Raw genomic sequence first — 15409 nt, forward strand, 5'->3', positions numbered from 1 at the left:
GTAGGTGCTCATACACATCTGCTGAATGAATGTAAGGGTTGGTCTTCCATGTAGTTGTCTGAACCCAGCAGCCAAGTAGTTTTGTCACTAATGGACTGGGTCTTGGCTTTGCTTCCGTAGCCTCACCCTTGGGGACCAAATGGTGCCAGGCTGGTAAGCAATGTCTGGAAAACAGAGTGTTCCCAATATTTCATTAATTATGACATTTACTCAGCAGCAGTTGTACAAGGTACAAAAGGTTCTTGTCCTGTGGGTTTGCACCCTAAATGACAGTAAACAAAACAAGCAATTGGCAGCGTTCTCTTTCTATATCCTGTTTTATAAAGGCACAAGAAGCATAACTATCTCAGATGTATAAAAAGAGCAGCAAGAATAAAAACAGGAGCTCCCATTTTATGAACAAGTAAAGGGAAGCCCAGAGAGCACAGATTTACCTAGTGTGCAGACTTATGTTGCCAGCCTAGCCTGGAGCATCCATTTTTTTTCTTCTGCTCTATCCAGGTGATTCCTGCTCTGTCCAGTCCAGGGTCTGAGTTTTGTCCCTCGATTGCAGACTTGTGACACAACCTAGATCTCCAGTTGGGAAAAGATACTTGGAAAGGAGGGAGTTTTTGATGGAATTTGAAAAATGGAAGATTGCAACTGTACAAGTGGGCCAGGGGAGGTGGCCTCACCTGTGCTGGCCCTTGAGCACCACTGTCCTTAACCTTTAAGGACAGAGATACACGGTAGTTATCAGGGCTGAGGCAACTGCTCCACATTTTTCTGTCTCAGCCTCTAGAATCCTTTTTGTGCACAGGCCTTTTAAAAATCTTATGCCACTGTTGTTTGCAACTTCCTGTTTCTTGCTTATAGTGATTCCTTGAGGAAGAGCTCCATCTGCTGGCGGGCACTGACAGATGGCATCTCGGCTTTTCTCCCTAGTTTCAGGGATACCTCCTGCCAAGCAATGCAAGTAGATGATGTCATTTGCAGCCCTTGTCCCTCAAGTTGCTCCGAGTTTCTGCGTTGACCCCGACGCTGGCTGGTCCTTCCTCATAGACCCTACGCCCACCTCTATCCCCTTTTCCCAAAGCAGTATCCCAGATGCTCCCCCTTCAGGACCCTTCCAAAAATATGCTACACTCAGTTTCTCACAGGAGAATCTCTAAGAATGGAATTTCAGGCAACAGCTTGAGATGTTTTAGGTGACAGGCCCTGATTATCCAGGATAAAGGTTGCTGCCTGCTCACTGTTGACCTTAAAGATAAAAGTTATTTTACCAGCAAAAATGGGTTTATTCTGGAACAACAAAGAATTGCAATTCTGGACAAGCAAGCTATAATAAAAGCCATAGGCAAGTCCAACAAACAAAGGAGGGGAACATTATACAGAGAAAGGAAATTGGGAAGGGTTTTGAACAAAAGTCCATTGGAGAAAAGATTTCAGGGAGATGATGGTTTCTCATTAGTTGAGTTGCAGGGGTAGTTGATTTCTTACAGGAGGTGTAATGTGTGTCTTTTTCCTGTTGGGGCCCACAATTGATTCTTTCCTGTTGAGGATTCTTCTGTTGGGGTCTGTAATTGACAATTCTTTCTGAGCTCCCCCTTCTGGCTTCCCAACTCCATTTTAGTGAGGTTTCCTTTGTTTTCAGATCACCAAGCCCAGGCCCACTGCCTGGTTACTGGCTGACAGCTGGGGTGGGGAATGAGAAAGGATTCCTGAACTCCTATTTCTTACTTGGGAGCCCCAACTCGAGGCTGTCAGATTTTAAAATGCCTGGGGACCAATGGTCAGTGTTCATTTAGCTTGGGAGTGGGAGAAACGGCTCCCATTCACCAGCGCCTCTGGGAATCCCTGGGAGAAAGGGAGGAGTGGGCACAAGTGGTACCTTTGTTTGGGAGCCTCCTGAGGCTCTGGGATCCTCAGGCCAGAGCCTTCTGGCTGTAGGGACCCATGGCATTGCCAACTCACAACCAGCCTCCCGTTTTTATCTGCAGATCCCCACAGGACAGACAGCCCAATGAGATTGGGTATGGAGTTGTAGCCTTTCTTGTTCTTTTTGTTTTTTGTTTTTCCGGGGCTAGTAGGAGCTCCTTAGAAGGAGGAAAGGGTGAAAAGACTAAATGGCAGTTCCTTCATGCTTCCTTTCTGCCTGGCTAGTCTCCATGCATTTGGAGGCATCTTCGGGTGTTCCCAGATTTAAAGGCAGAGAACAGTATTGTCTCCAGCTGTCGGCTCCGGAGAACGCTTAACAGGAGTGCTGCTTTATGCCGGGGTAATTGGTTTCCCCAGGCACCGGAGATAGCGTGGGCATAGCACACGGGACTTCCGTTGTGAAGTGGACTCCACGAAGGAAAAAGGATCTTTCGGTTCCATTAGAAACACAGCCACACAAATTCAAGCAGCCTACGTATACTATTTGGATTTTAGCCCAGCCCAAGCCAAGTCTTCTTGAAGTCTCGCCTCCTGAAAGCTGTGCACGCTCCCAGTTAGTCCTAAAAAGCCACACCTACTAGAGATCACTGTCCGAGAGGGATCCCGGGGTGCCTGGAAGCCTCTCCCTGCCCCGCAGGCGGTGGGGAGGCGGGTGCGCTCAGCAGTTGAGGTTCAGCACGCGGCAGGAGCAGACGCTGCGGAAGAAGCGGCACTTGCAGGAGGCGCACGGGTCACAGCAGGCGGGGGCCGGCGGCTTGCAGCTGTAGCCGGTGGCCACACAAGGGGCGGAAGGCGGGGGCCGGGGCCGCGCCACCTTCTTCAACGACACCTTTTTCTGTGGGGAAATGCCAGGGCTGCCCAAGTCGCCTTCTCCCGCCCCACCTGTGAACTCTGGGTTATCGAGAGCCCCAACCGACATCCCCATCCGCTGCCCTCCACCTACTCAAGTCATGCCTAAAGGGCACCGCAGGCGTCACCCCACCACCGCCTCCATCCCCATCAAAACTGACCTAACCCTCTTCTCACCTTAGGGAATCCCACTCAGCTCCACAGTTTTTAACTACCATCTCTGTCTTTTCCCCTTCCGGTGTATCTGCATGCCTGTCAGTTCTGCCTTCACAATAAAACCGGAGTCCACCTACTTCACTTCCGCTACCCTGGGCCAGGCCACTGTCTAATGTCTGCTGCTCTGGCCCCTTTATGGTCTGCCCTTCAGTGCTCCAAAGGAACCTCTCTGAAGACCTATGATGGCACCCCACTGTAGCTTAAAGCCTCCCTCAATGGTTTTTCTTTGCACTTAAAATAAAACAAACTTTACTTTGACCCTTGAGGCCCCCTGTGGATTGGCCCCAGCCACCTCTCCCACCTGTCTTTACCAAACTGGCCTTCCTTGTGTGCACCAAACAGAAATTGTTCCTGCTGCAGGGCCTTTGAGCTGGCTACTCCCTTGCCTGGGGACATTCTTTGCTGTGCTGTTCCATACAGGCAGCCACTAGCTTTATGTAACTAGTGAGTACTTGAAATGTGTCTCGTAAAAAGAACTGAATTTTCAAATTGTTTAATTTTAATTAAACTTAAAACAAGTAGTGTAAAGTTGTTTTCATTAAACACTTTGTTTTGTTAGGACTATGTTTGGCTATTAAAAATTAGTTTGATGTGTCATACGTGTAAAATATGAACCAGGTTTCAAAGACTTAGCATAAAAAAGAGAATGTAAAATATATTAACTTTTTTATATGATTACATATTAAAATGATAATATTTTGGATATATTGGGTTAAATAAAATATTAAAGTTAACTGCATGTTTTTCTTTATACTGTTTTGAAATGTGGCTACTAGAACATTTAAAAGTATACACGTGGCTCACATTGGATTTCTATTGGGCATTGCTGCTCGAGATTACTGAATTTTTCAGTCTTTATTTAAGTGCTGCTTCCTTGGAGAAGCCCTCCCTGACCACTCTTCCCTTCACTGTCTCATTACCATGCTTGAATTCCTTCAGCATTTATCATATTCTGAATTTATTTCACCTGTTTATTGGTTTACTTGCTGTTACCCATTTTCCGCACAAGAATGTAAATTCCATGAGAGGAGGGATATATCTCCCTTGTTCACTTCTATATTCCCAGTACCTAGCATATTAATATATTTGTCAATTATATACTCTTACCTGTCAATCATCTGATCTGCTTGTTCACTTTACGGAAGGTCCAGAGAAGAGCAGGGACTTTCTTAAGATCAGACGGTGCCAAGTCCTACTTCCTAGTAATGCCTAGTCCAGGACTCCCTGTTCTGGTTACAGTTGATCTGACAAACTAAGGCACACTAAAACAGGAATAACGTGTGCATTTCAACAATGGCTTAATCCAGTCTTTCCCAAAGTATGGGAATCTGTACCATACTGGTATGATTTTTAGGTGGCATATGAATATTAAATACCACTGAATCACATAGGGAGAAGAAATTCTTTTTTCAATCTCGTTCAACTTGAAAGGCTGTTTGGTACCAACATGTCCCTAATGCCTCCCCAGTACTTTCCAATCTGCCCTTTAACACAGAGAGCAACAAGCCTCAGATTTAGAGCCTTTGGCAAGCAACACTATCTAGTTAGAATCCACTAACAGTGTTTTATTTTCATTTTACTTATTTTTATGGTTGTTAGGCCAGGTGCAAAAGCCGCCTTAGGCCTCTGCTGGGAAAAACCACTAAGAATGTGCTGAATAGAAGCCATCTTATCTTAGAAGCCATCTTGTCTTGTTCCCTGCTGGCTTGTATTTTTCTCACAGGAGCCCATGATCAACGGACCTGAACATTCCCGGACAATGGCAGGGGAACCAGGATAGGGAGCAAGAGGACATGAACACACCCGGAAACCCTCAGTTGCGATGAACAATGCAACCAAAAGCCCGTGAAGCATTGAAGAGGAACAGCCTTGCTTACCTCCCCTTATAAAACGCCATACCCCTCTTGCTCAGGGAGGTTATGATCTTTTCTAACCTGACTACCTGCAGCTCAAACACGCCAAATAAATTCTAATAGACCAATTTTGGTCTCCCGCAACTCTTCGTCCAGCTGTGCCTGACAATGGTTACCTTCTATTGATGACAAGTGATACTGGTTTTCTATCATAGTTACATTTTTAAAGTTTTAACTTCAAATACATTTAATAAATAGATGAAACTCGGATATGGCAAAAGTTGTGGAAATGGTTCTGAAATGACTGAGGTTTGGGAAACATTTCATTTATCCAAAAGAATAAGTGATGATAAATTTCAGGCAGGGGGCTAGCTAGTTTAATGAGATGCTTTTCAGCAGGTAAGCTATTTTACTGAGTGAACTTCAGCTTCCTGGGCTTCTGCGAGGGTCTGGTTCAGGGCTCAAGGCCAGGAAGCCTTTAGGTACCTAGCTGTCAGCTTCTTTTGTTCATATAAACCTGGAAAATCTTTCATTTACTTCCTAGCCAGAGTTTAGGGGTCCTCCCCTTTCAAGCCCAATCCTAGCCCCACAATGAGAACTCCGAGGCCTACCTTGGAAGATCTCTTCTTCTTTTCCGCCTCTTTTCTGCTGATCTTTTTGGATTTCTTGTTTAGAGCTTCAAAGAAAGACAGAAGCAGCAAAGCCAGATGTTTCTGGGGGCCCTGAGCTACAGCAAAGAGGGAGGAGCTGGGGGATTCCGGGAAGTCCCAGGGTAGGGGAGAGGAGGAGAGGTTGGCTGGATGAATCACATCTTGATACTTAGGCCAGCAGGTTCTTGTTAGCCTGGCTGCTGACCTGGAACCAGGGACTAAGAACAAAGTGTCCTCTCAGGGAAGGCAAAGGGGAAATGCGAGAAAGCCCTGGAAAATGGACTCAGTGTCTTGTACATGGATGGACCTGTGTTTCCTGTATTCCTGTTTTCCATTTCTCAGAGCTCTGGAGACAGGCAGACCTGATTTGAATCCAGACTCTGCCATATAACAGCTGTGTGGCCTTAGCCAACCTACTTAATCTCCTTAAGACTCAGTTTTCTCATCTGCCAATAGGGCACTGTATTACTTAACCTTGCAGGGTTGTCCGGAGAATAAGCAAGGTATGTTTATAAAGTGGAAAGTCTGGCACATTGAAAGTGATTAGTGTTGATGTGCCCCAGCCCTTCCCTTGCCTTATTTTGCTGATACATCTAGAATATCTTCTTTTCCTAGTGAGACGCAAGGCAGTAAGGGATATCAGTTTTGAGCTTTGGTACTGGAGTTAAACAGCTGGGTTTGAATTCTGGCTCTGCCAATTAAGAACTGTGTGATCTTATGTTAGTTACTTAACTTAAGCCTCAATTTCCTCAACTGCAAAACAGGAATAAAACTACTACTCACAGCGCAGTGCCCAGCACACAGTAACTATTTTGTTGTTGTTATCCTCATGTCAAGTCAAACCAGAAGTTCTCTAGTGCCAGCTCTAATGTCCCTGATTTATCCCTGAACAATAATGCTCAACCCTGGCATAACAGGTTCATCCTAGACTTGGTTATATTCTGCAGGAGTTCCGAAAGTTTGTTACCATTGATAGGAGTTCTGTGATTCAGTAAGTTTCAGAAATGCTAAGTTAAATTAAGTTCACCAATGTCTTGACTTCAGGCGTTCTCAGAGTCTCTGACATGCTAAGCTACATATTAGATTGGTAGCATGCAGGGTTTTCCAAACCAAGGAAGGGTTGCTTTACTCCTCCAGGATTACTTCACAGAACGAGCAATAAGGAGCCCTGACCTATGGCAATGGATCCAATCCTGGTATGAGCCTGGGGAGCATGTTTGACATCCTGCAGCCCCTGCTCACAGGCCAGAACCCAGAAGCTGGGCCGCAGGCCAGGCTACTTACCTACGATAGAGACTGAAGGAGAATCCAGCAGGTTCATGGAGGAGTTGCCCCTCAGGCTCCTGTCATCTTTGGGCTTCTCCTCAGGTGCCAGGTGGCTGTAGGCAGTGAGGAAGCACAGGCAGACTATCAGGCTGGCCAGGAGCAGGCGGGTGACATCCATCTTGGGAAGGCTGAGTGGGACAGGAAAGGCAGTCAGGGAAAGCATGTACCCTCCTGCTTTTTTTGTTGCTTTGGGCTGGGGCTCTTCCCGCATTCCACAAGTGTCCCGGAGGACCAGCAGGGCATAGGACAGGAAAGGGGAACTGATGAAGAAGAGACAAAAGGAGAGATGAAAAGAGGAAGAAAGACAAGGAAGGGACGGAGAATGAAGCAAAGAGAAAAGGAATGCATTTCAATTAATCTCTGCCATCCAGAGGGTGGAGTGCTGTCTTTGTAAAAGTCAGCGGCCTCAGGAGACCCTAGGCCTGGGCAGAGTTGTTGAAAGGTCCTCAGTACTGCCTCACAGTGGCAGAGGTTTTACTAAGGTGCCGCGAACAAGGCTCCTAAGTTAAGACTCAGCGAGCAAGATGCGGGGATAAATGGCTCCTTCAGACAAGTGTATATGTCATTGCATACACGACATTCTAATGCCCAGAGGGAAAGAATGCAGGTATGGTTTGTGTCGAGAGAACCTGGACTTATCGACATAGGCTAACTGGATTTGTTGATTTACTGATCTGTTGCTAGCTGGATTTTGATGAAGCAGACGGATCCCTGAGTGAATTTCTTCCATTGAATGTCTGGGTTTGGTTCAGTCAGGGCTTTGGCAGCATCTTCATCTTCTCTGAATGCAGGATTCCCACCCCAGATCCTGCCCGTGCTTGTTCTCTGGGGTCTGGGAAGAAGCTGGGGCTGATTATCTAAAGGTGCTGTCTGGCCTGCCAAAAGGTACTGTGGGCAAGAAGAGAATAAAACAATCTGCTCATGCTGGTGCTACCCACTCTCCTTACAGAGCCTAGCCAATGTCTAGCCTATTCCTCCCAACCCTCAGCTTGGTTGGGGTAAAATTTTCTCCAGGTCTGTTATATTCCAGGAGAAGGGGATCCAAACAGTTGGTTCATACCCTCATTATAAAATTCTTGAAGTCCATCTTCTACCTCTCTCAGCCCTAGTGCCAGTTCTTCTGATTTCTTCATATCTTTTCATCATTGGACATGCCTACCATGAACTGGCCACCAATTTTTTTTCTTAAAGCCTGGTAATGAGTCAATGAAATGAGCACTGAGCTGGGAGTCAGGATCCTTGAGTTCTTGTCTTAGCTTAAGCGTTAGTAGTAAGATGCATGACTTTGGATAAATCCATTCTTTTTTTATGGACTCTAATTTCCTTCTCGGTAAAATGAGGGGAGTGGGCTAGGTCAGTGATACGCATTCATTTAGCAGAACTCTTTCTAAAAGTAAAGGCTATCTTGCAGAATCCTGATATGTAAAACAGAAAGAGGCAATAAAGAAGTTTTTAGGCAGCTCACGTCTTTGTTGTGTGATATAGGTCAACACATCTCCTCAAGCCGTAACGCCCAAAACAGCTCTTGTTCCTGCCTTGTGCAGTTTGATCTCTGAGATTCCTAGCCCCTATCCACAATAGTTAGACGAAACAAATTTGTATCAGAAAACTGCAGTTATTTGTTCCATTCTCTGCTTCTCAGAACTTTGTACCGTCCCATCAAAGCCCTTATCACATGTTTATGTGTTTGTCTCTCCCACTTGATAAAACAAAGAGAGATCATGTTTTACTCACGACCCTGAGCCTGGTACAGTGACCAGAGTAGTAACTCAGCAAATGTCCAGGGAAGTCCTTGATTTATTCATGACAAACAGCAAAACCCCATTGCATCGCCCAGTATTGGTTTAGGCATGGACATGTGACTGAAGATGATCTAACCAGAGGAAGCCCAGGCCTTTTTCTGGTTGTTTAGGGAAGCTCTCTCTCTTTCAGTGGATTTTTAATAAGAAGCCCACAGTCCTCGTTAGAGCTGGCAATCTTGTAAAGATAAGCCAGCTTTAGGATGAAGCTGAAACAGTGGAAGATGACTAGACAGACAGTAAGAAAGGACATTGTTAGGTTACTAGATCAGAACTTGCCTGAAGCTCATCTTATATCTGGACTTATCAGTTACATAAGCCAATACATTCCCTTTATTGTTTTAAACTAGGTTCAGTTTTCTGTTACTTTCAACCCAGGGCATTCTAAAGGATACTTTCCCTTGTCAATTGCTCTGGATTTGCATCTTCAGATCTAAAGTTAGACACTAAGTAAAAATTGCATAGGGTACAAATTTTCTCCAGCATGGCAAATAATGGCTGTTATTTTCTGTTTCTGTTTTTTTCTTTCTATTTTGCACCAGAAAAAGTAGTTGTCTTGCCTTTAGGGGTCACACTGTATGAAAAATTCCTTTTCTTTGAACACCAGAATCATTATCAGAATAGTGAAGGTTCACACTGAGAGGTGTATAGGAACTAAGATCAGGTAAGTAAATAGCAGGTCCCCAGCTCCCAATTCTGGGATTAGGGACTGGAGCAAGCACATCATATTTGCTTTATCAATATCTATTAACTGATGGAGTAATTGTTTCTTTGGATAAAGATATTGATGACTTATTAAAAGGCAAATGATGTGATCTAGGAAAGATAACTTGTGCCATTACCAACCAATAATATTTCTTATTAATTTATCACATTTCGGATTTGCTTTAGGACATGGCTAGGTCCTAATGAGATAACAGTTAGGACTGGTAAATTGTGATTATTAGAGGCAAAGGAAAAATGTCCATCATGAAGTTACCATAATGTTTTGAAACTTTCTATTATACCATGCAGCCTAGAATTCATTAAGATTCAATGCAATAACACCTGGAATACAAATAAAAATATAATTATTGGAAATTACAAGATAATACTTTGATTAGTTGCATACAATTAAATATATATTTTAAGATTTTATTCTGGATCTCTGATCTCTTTCAAAAGCAATTCTGTATTTCATTTTGGCCTTCTGATTGTTGGTAAAGAGACCATTTTTTTAAGTAGCAGAGGTCTAGCATCAATGGGTATTAACTGGAAAGACAAATCAGAAATAAATACAACTTGAAAGAAAAAAAGGAAAGGATGGAGATATGGTGGAATGGGTTGTGGAGAAGCTCTGATTAAGGCAAGTCACAAGACTCATGTCACTGATTGGGAGGCAGTATATGTAGTTATTCTATTTCTTTGGATTTTCCCTATCATAAATGACATAATGCTGACCAAAAAGCATCCTGGGAATTCCTGCAAAGAAGTGAAAGGGTGGTTAGGAAATCTGAGTTAGAAAAGGAGAGGCTAGAGTTTGAGGGAGAATCTGAGACCCAGGTTCCAAATTCATCACTTCCTCTGAACACCTGATAATGCAGGAAGAAGATCAATTCACCATCAGAGCAGCCAGCAGGCCTAATAGAAATACTAGCCACTAGGCAGGGAGGAGATCTCACCAGCTAACATCTTCAGACTAATTCAGGATACATAATCAATCCTAGGGTTTGATTAAAATAAAAAATAAAAAAAGGTTCCTTTGCTGTATAAGCAACTCTTAACGAATAAACTTAAAATACAATTTCTTAGAACTAGGTATCTTAGTGGAACTATAAAACTAGACTGAGTCTTGGACGGTGAAGTCTCTGTGGAATTAATCTTATTTGTGTATTGGAAAAGGGCTAAGAACCAGTATTACTTGCACCGATCCTATGGGGATATGTATATTCTAAATGTAATATAGGTCTATAATACCTAGTTGTATTATGAGCCTTGAGGTCATATTTTTATTTTTTTAGAATTCAGAATTTTATGGATTTTAGGAAAACAATATCATCTGTATACTCTATTAATCCACATATAAAGGGCTTGGGAGCACCCATAATAAAAATGTTGATGATTCTGTAGCTAAAAATGTGAGAATACTCATAACAAACAGGATAAACAAAGACTGAATTGATTTCACAGATTTTGCTGCCAAATGAATTACCAAAGGAAAATTAAAAACTTACAGTTTCAGAGTTTGGGGATTTCAGCTTCCTTTTATAGCTACCAGGCCAGTGGTAGCCAGATGTGCACAACCAAAGCCAATGACAAAGATTTTTTACATCCTATTTTAATCTGTTATGATGGCTGAAGCTTTTCTTAAGAAGCCAGATCACAGACTGGGAAGATCTTTAGGTCCTGCACATCCCAATCAGGTGGGTGGCTTGGGGTTGTGGAAAGTAGTGGACGGCCTAAGTCAGGGGTACAGGTGCCAAGTTCCTGATTCTCTCGTGAGGGTTCATTCTAGGGACTTCATTACCACTTTTACAATAAAACAGGGAGACCAATTTCTTCCTCGTTCCTATCTCCCAGGATGTAAGTTACAGGCAGGCTACCTAATTTGTGGGGCTTAGTGCAAAATGAAAATGTAGGACTATTTGTTTAAAAAGTAAGAATGTCAAGGAGGCTATAGGAAAGCATTAAACTAAGCATGAGGCCCTCTCAATGTGGGACCCTGTGCAACTGCACAACTTCCATGCCCATGAAGCCAGCCCTGGTTATAAGATTAAGAAAGTTGACACTGATGTTGTGACATATTAGCTATGAAGAAGTTTGTGGATTGTGGGAAACATTAAATTACCCACAGTAAAGTTTCAGCAATAAGTTATGAGTATATAATAATGAGACTTCTTATGGACATCTCCGCAGCTGTCTAACCAATGCACCATGCAGCAACCATCTTTCCCTCCTCTTCTTTTGCCTGCCCCCCACCCCACACTCCAGTTTAAGCCGTTGTTTCTCAGTCTAGTTGTGTAGGACACAGCTCCCTGGCCCATGCTGGTATTATGAGCCTTGTGTTCCCCCCAGCTGAGGCAGTCGGTCGCCGGTCACGACAGCTCACGGCAGCCTTTGCTGGCTGCTGGCCACTCATAATGGCTGCCGGCCACTCACACTGTCCACTGGCCACTCATGGCAGCACACGGTAGCCCACGGCAGCACACAGCAGCCCACGGCCACTCACGATGGCTCAGGCATCAAACATCTTAATGGAGCAGAAGGCAAAGAATGGACCTGAGCTCCAGACCCAGTCCTGCCAGTAATTCACTGTGTGACTCCTGGTAAGTTACTTTCTCTTTATGGGCACCTTTTTCTTCCCCCACCTGTATGCGAAAGGATTTTGATTAGATGTTTAAGTTTTCTTCTAACTCTGACTTGCTGTAATTCCAAATGAGTGGCATCCCATTCAGAGAGGCTGCAAGACATTTTTTTGAGTTATTTTTTTTTATGTCAAGAACTGCCCTCTGAGAATAAATCTAATTTCTGAAAATACACAATGATTTGTAGCCAAGTCTGGTAAGGATAATAATGTGTGGTCTAAGTCATGGGATTTCATAATTAAAAAATGATTTTGATTTTTAGCTGACACAACCAGAATTGAGATAGCCAGTTGAGTGTTTTTCCTCAAAGTTGTGACCCTGAGAGGCCATACATTCATCCTAATACTGCAAGTTGCTTAAAAAATACCTTTATAATTCTAGACACGCCTTCAGAGGCAATTTAAAAGTCATACAAAAAAAAGCACCATATAACTTAATAATCACAACTTTTACCTTGGAATGGAAATCTGTTTCAGTTGAGGACCAGATATGCACCCAAAAAGTAATCAAGAGATTTCTGGTCAAGATGGCAGAGTAGGTAAATGCTATGTTTGCCTCAACTCATGACCACATCAAAATTACAACTAACTACACAACAACCATCATTGTGAATCGCCTGAAGTCTAGCTGAACAGAAGTCCTATAACTAAGGATATACAGAAGAAGCCACCTTGAGAGTGGTAGGAGGGGCAGAGACATGGAATGAGCTGGTCCCACACCAGCCTGTGGCTGTTAAAAATCGGAAGGGATATCTTGGCTGTGGAGATTTCCCTCAGAGGAGTGAGGGGTCCCAGCCCCACACCAGGCTCCCCAGCCCACGGTTCCAGTGCTGGAAAGAGAAGTTCCCATAACTTCTGGCTGTGAAAACCAGCGAAGATTGTGGCTGAGTGAGATGATGGGTTGCTGTAGTCACTGGCGTTGCCTTAAAGGACTTGCACACAGACTTACTCACTGACAGACTCACTCGCTCTGAGTTCCAATGCTGGGGCATCATCTTGAAAGATGCCAGGGACGTACAGGGAGGAACTGAATTGTCTGTCTTCAGGACAAGGGCTGGAGAGGCAGCTTTCTCCCAAACAGAAGTGCTGGCAGGCACCACTGTCCTTTGTTGAGCCCTTTCCCTACCCAGTGTGCAGATGCAGGCAGCCACCATATCTGAGTGTCTCCATCAACTTGGCTGACACTATTCACCTGGCCCTGGTGATTCCTGGAGACCCCGCCCCACCCAACTTGTGGGCCCACCGAAGATGCTTCCAGTGGCTTTTCCATACAAATGACCTGTCTTGCATCATGCTGTGGACTTTCCTAAAATTTCTCTAAAGTTCACAAACTTCAAACAAGCAGCATTTAGCCTCAGTGTGCCCTGTACCTCTTGCTGAGCAGCCCTAAGCCCACCATTGGCAGTAGCCAGCCTCGGTTTGTGACTTGGCCTCTTAGGGCCAAGTCCGTTGTGGGTGGTTGCCACCTGTGGATAGCTCTGTGGCTCATGCCAGGTGGTCCCGGGCAGGGCACAGGATGCAGCTGAACTTGGCTTGTGGCGGGGTCCCTCCCAGGAGGCCTCAGGGCCGGCACATGTGGTGGCCAGCTTCAGACTGATCCAGAGCACAATCAAGCTGCCTCTGTGGGAGGCACACACAAGGGGAAGACTGAGAAGGCACCAGTGCCCTGCTAGAGCGAATCCTATTCTATAGGGTCAGCCCCTGCACAACAGGTCCTCCACTGTAGTCATAGCTAGTCCTCACAACCAATCAGCCTGAGGGTCAATCCCTCCCATTCACATGGCAACAACAGTCAAGGCTCAACTACAACAGGAGGGCACACACAACCCACACAGGGGACACACCTGCAGCAACTGGTTCAGGGGAACAGGGAGACTGTGCCACTGGGCCCCACAGGACACCTATTGCATAAGGCCACTCTACTAAAACTGGGAGACATAACAGCTCTACCTAATACACAGAAACAAACACAGGGAGGCAGTCAAAAATGGGAACAAAGAAACATGTCCCAAATGAAAGAACAAAAAAAAGCTCCAGAAAAAGAACTAAATAAAATGGAGACAAGCAATTTACCAGAGTTCAAAACACTGGTTAAAAGGATGCTTCAACAAAGAGAGACGAAACATAAAATTGGAGATGGAAAATATAGAAAAGAACCAGTCAGAAATGAAGAATATAATAACTGAAATGAAGAATACATCACAGAAAATCAAAAGTAGATTAGATGAAGCAGAGGATTGAATCAGCAATTTGGAAGATAAGGTACCAGAAAACACCCAATTGGAACAGCAAAAAGAAAAAAGAATCCAAAAAAAATAAATAAATAAAGAAGAGAAAAAAAAACAAAAAACAAACAAACAAACAAAAAAACAACCTTTAAAAAATAAATAAATAAATAAAGAAGAGAGTTTAAGGGACTCTCTGGGACAACATCAAGTGCACCAACATTTGCATCATTGGGGTACCAGAAGGAGAAGAGAGAGAACAAGGACTTGAAAACCCATTTGGAGAAATGATGTAAAACTTCCCCAACCTGGTGAAGGAAATAGACATACTAGCCCAGGAAGTGCAAAAAGTCCCAAATTAGATGAACCCAAACAGACCAACACCAAGACATATCATAATTAAAATGCCAAAGGTTAAAGACAAAGAGAGAATCTTAAAAGCAGCAAGAGAAAAGCAGTTAGTTACCTACAAGAAAGCTCCTATAAGACTGTCACTGATTTATCAACAGAAACTTTGAAGGCCAGAAGGAATTGGCATGACTGTGATGACTTTGAAATATTGCTTTGAAATATTCAAAGCAAGGACCTAAAACCAAGATTACTCTACCCAGCAAAACTATCATTTAAAATTGAAGGACAGATAAAGAACTTCCCAGACAAGAAAAAGCTAAAGGAGTTCATCAACACCAAACCAGTATTATAAGAAATGTTAGAGGGACTTCTTTAAGAAGAAGAAGAAAAGATTAAAAATATGAAGAATAGAGTGCAAGATGGTGGACAAAAAAAAAAGAAGAAGAAGAAGAAGAAAATGGCAATAACTACATATCTATCAACAATTACTTTAAATATAATTGGATTAAATACTCCAATCAAAAGATAGGGTGGCTGAATGGATAAGAAAACAAGACCCTTACATATGCTGTCTACAAAAGATTCCCTGAAGATTGAAAGACACACACGTAAAGTGACAGTAAAGTGATGGAAAAAGATATTTCCTGGGGAAAAAAGCTGTGGTAGCAATACTCATACCAGACAAAACAGACTTTAAAACCAAGGCTATACCAAGAGACAAAGAAGGACACAGTAACACTACTTCTGATTATTTAGCTGAAGAAACCCAAAACAGTACTTTGAAGGGACACATACATCCATATGTTCATTACAGCATTATTTACAATAGCCAAGATATGGAGGCAATCTGGGTGTCCATCAATGAATTAATGAATAAAGA

At 43.5% G+C, this 15409-nt stretch overlaps 1 protein-coding gene across 4 annotated transcripts in view; it reads right to left on the reverse strand.

The window, feature by feature from the left end:
• Positions 1-1253: 1253 nt before the first annotated feature.
• Positions 1254-15409, reverse strand: part of ASIP (agouti signaling protein) — a 35098-nt gene continuing 20942 nt past the window's right edge. For all 4 annotated transcript variants that reach the window (XM_033095235.1, XM_033095236.1, XM_033095238.1 and 1 more), the window contains 3 exons: positions 6770-6939; positions 5447-5511; positions 1254-2752 (listed from right to left, as the gene is read on the reverse strand). In XM_033095235.1, coding sequence (XP_032951126.1) covers positions 2576-2752; positions 5447-5511; positions 6770-6929 — 402 coding nt within the window. In that variant the 5' untranslated portion in view covers positions 6930-6939 and the 3' untranslated portion in view covers positions 1254-2575. The remainder of the gene's footprint in view (positions 2753-5446; positions 5512-6769; positions 6940-15409) is intronic.

The sequence above is a fragment of the Rhinolophus ferrumequinum genome, chromosome 23 (assembly GCF_004115265.2).
Source record: "Rhinolophus ferrumequinum isolate MPI-CBG mRhiFer1 chromosome 23, mRhiFer1_v1.p, whole genome shotgun sequence".
In the NCBI taxonomy this organism is placed as follows: Eukaryota; Metazoa; Chordata; class Mammalia; order Chiroptera; family Rhinolophidae; genus Rhinolophus; species Rhinolophus ferrumequinum.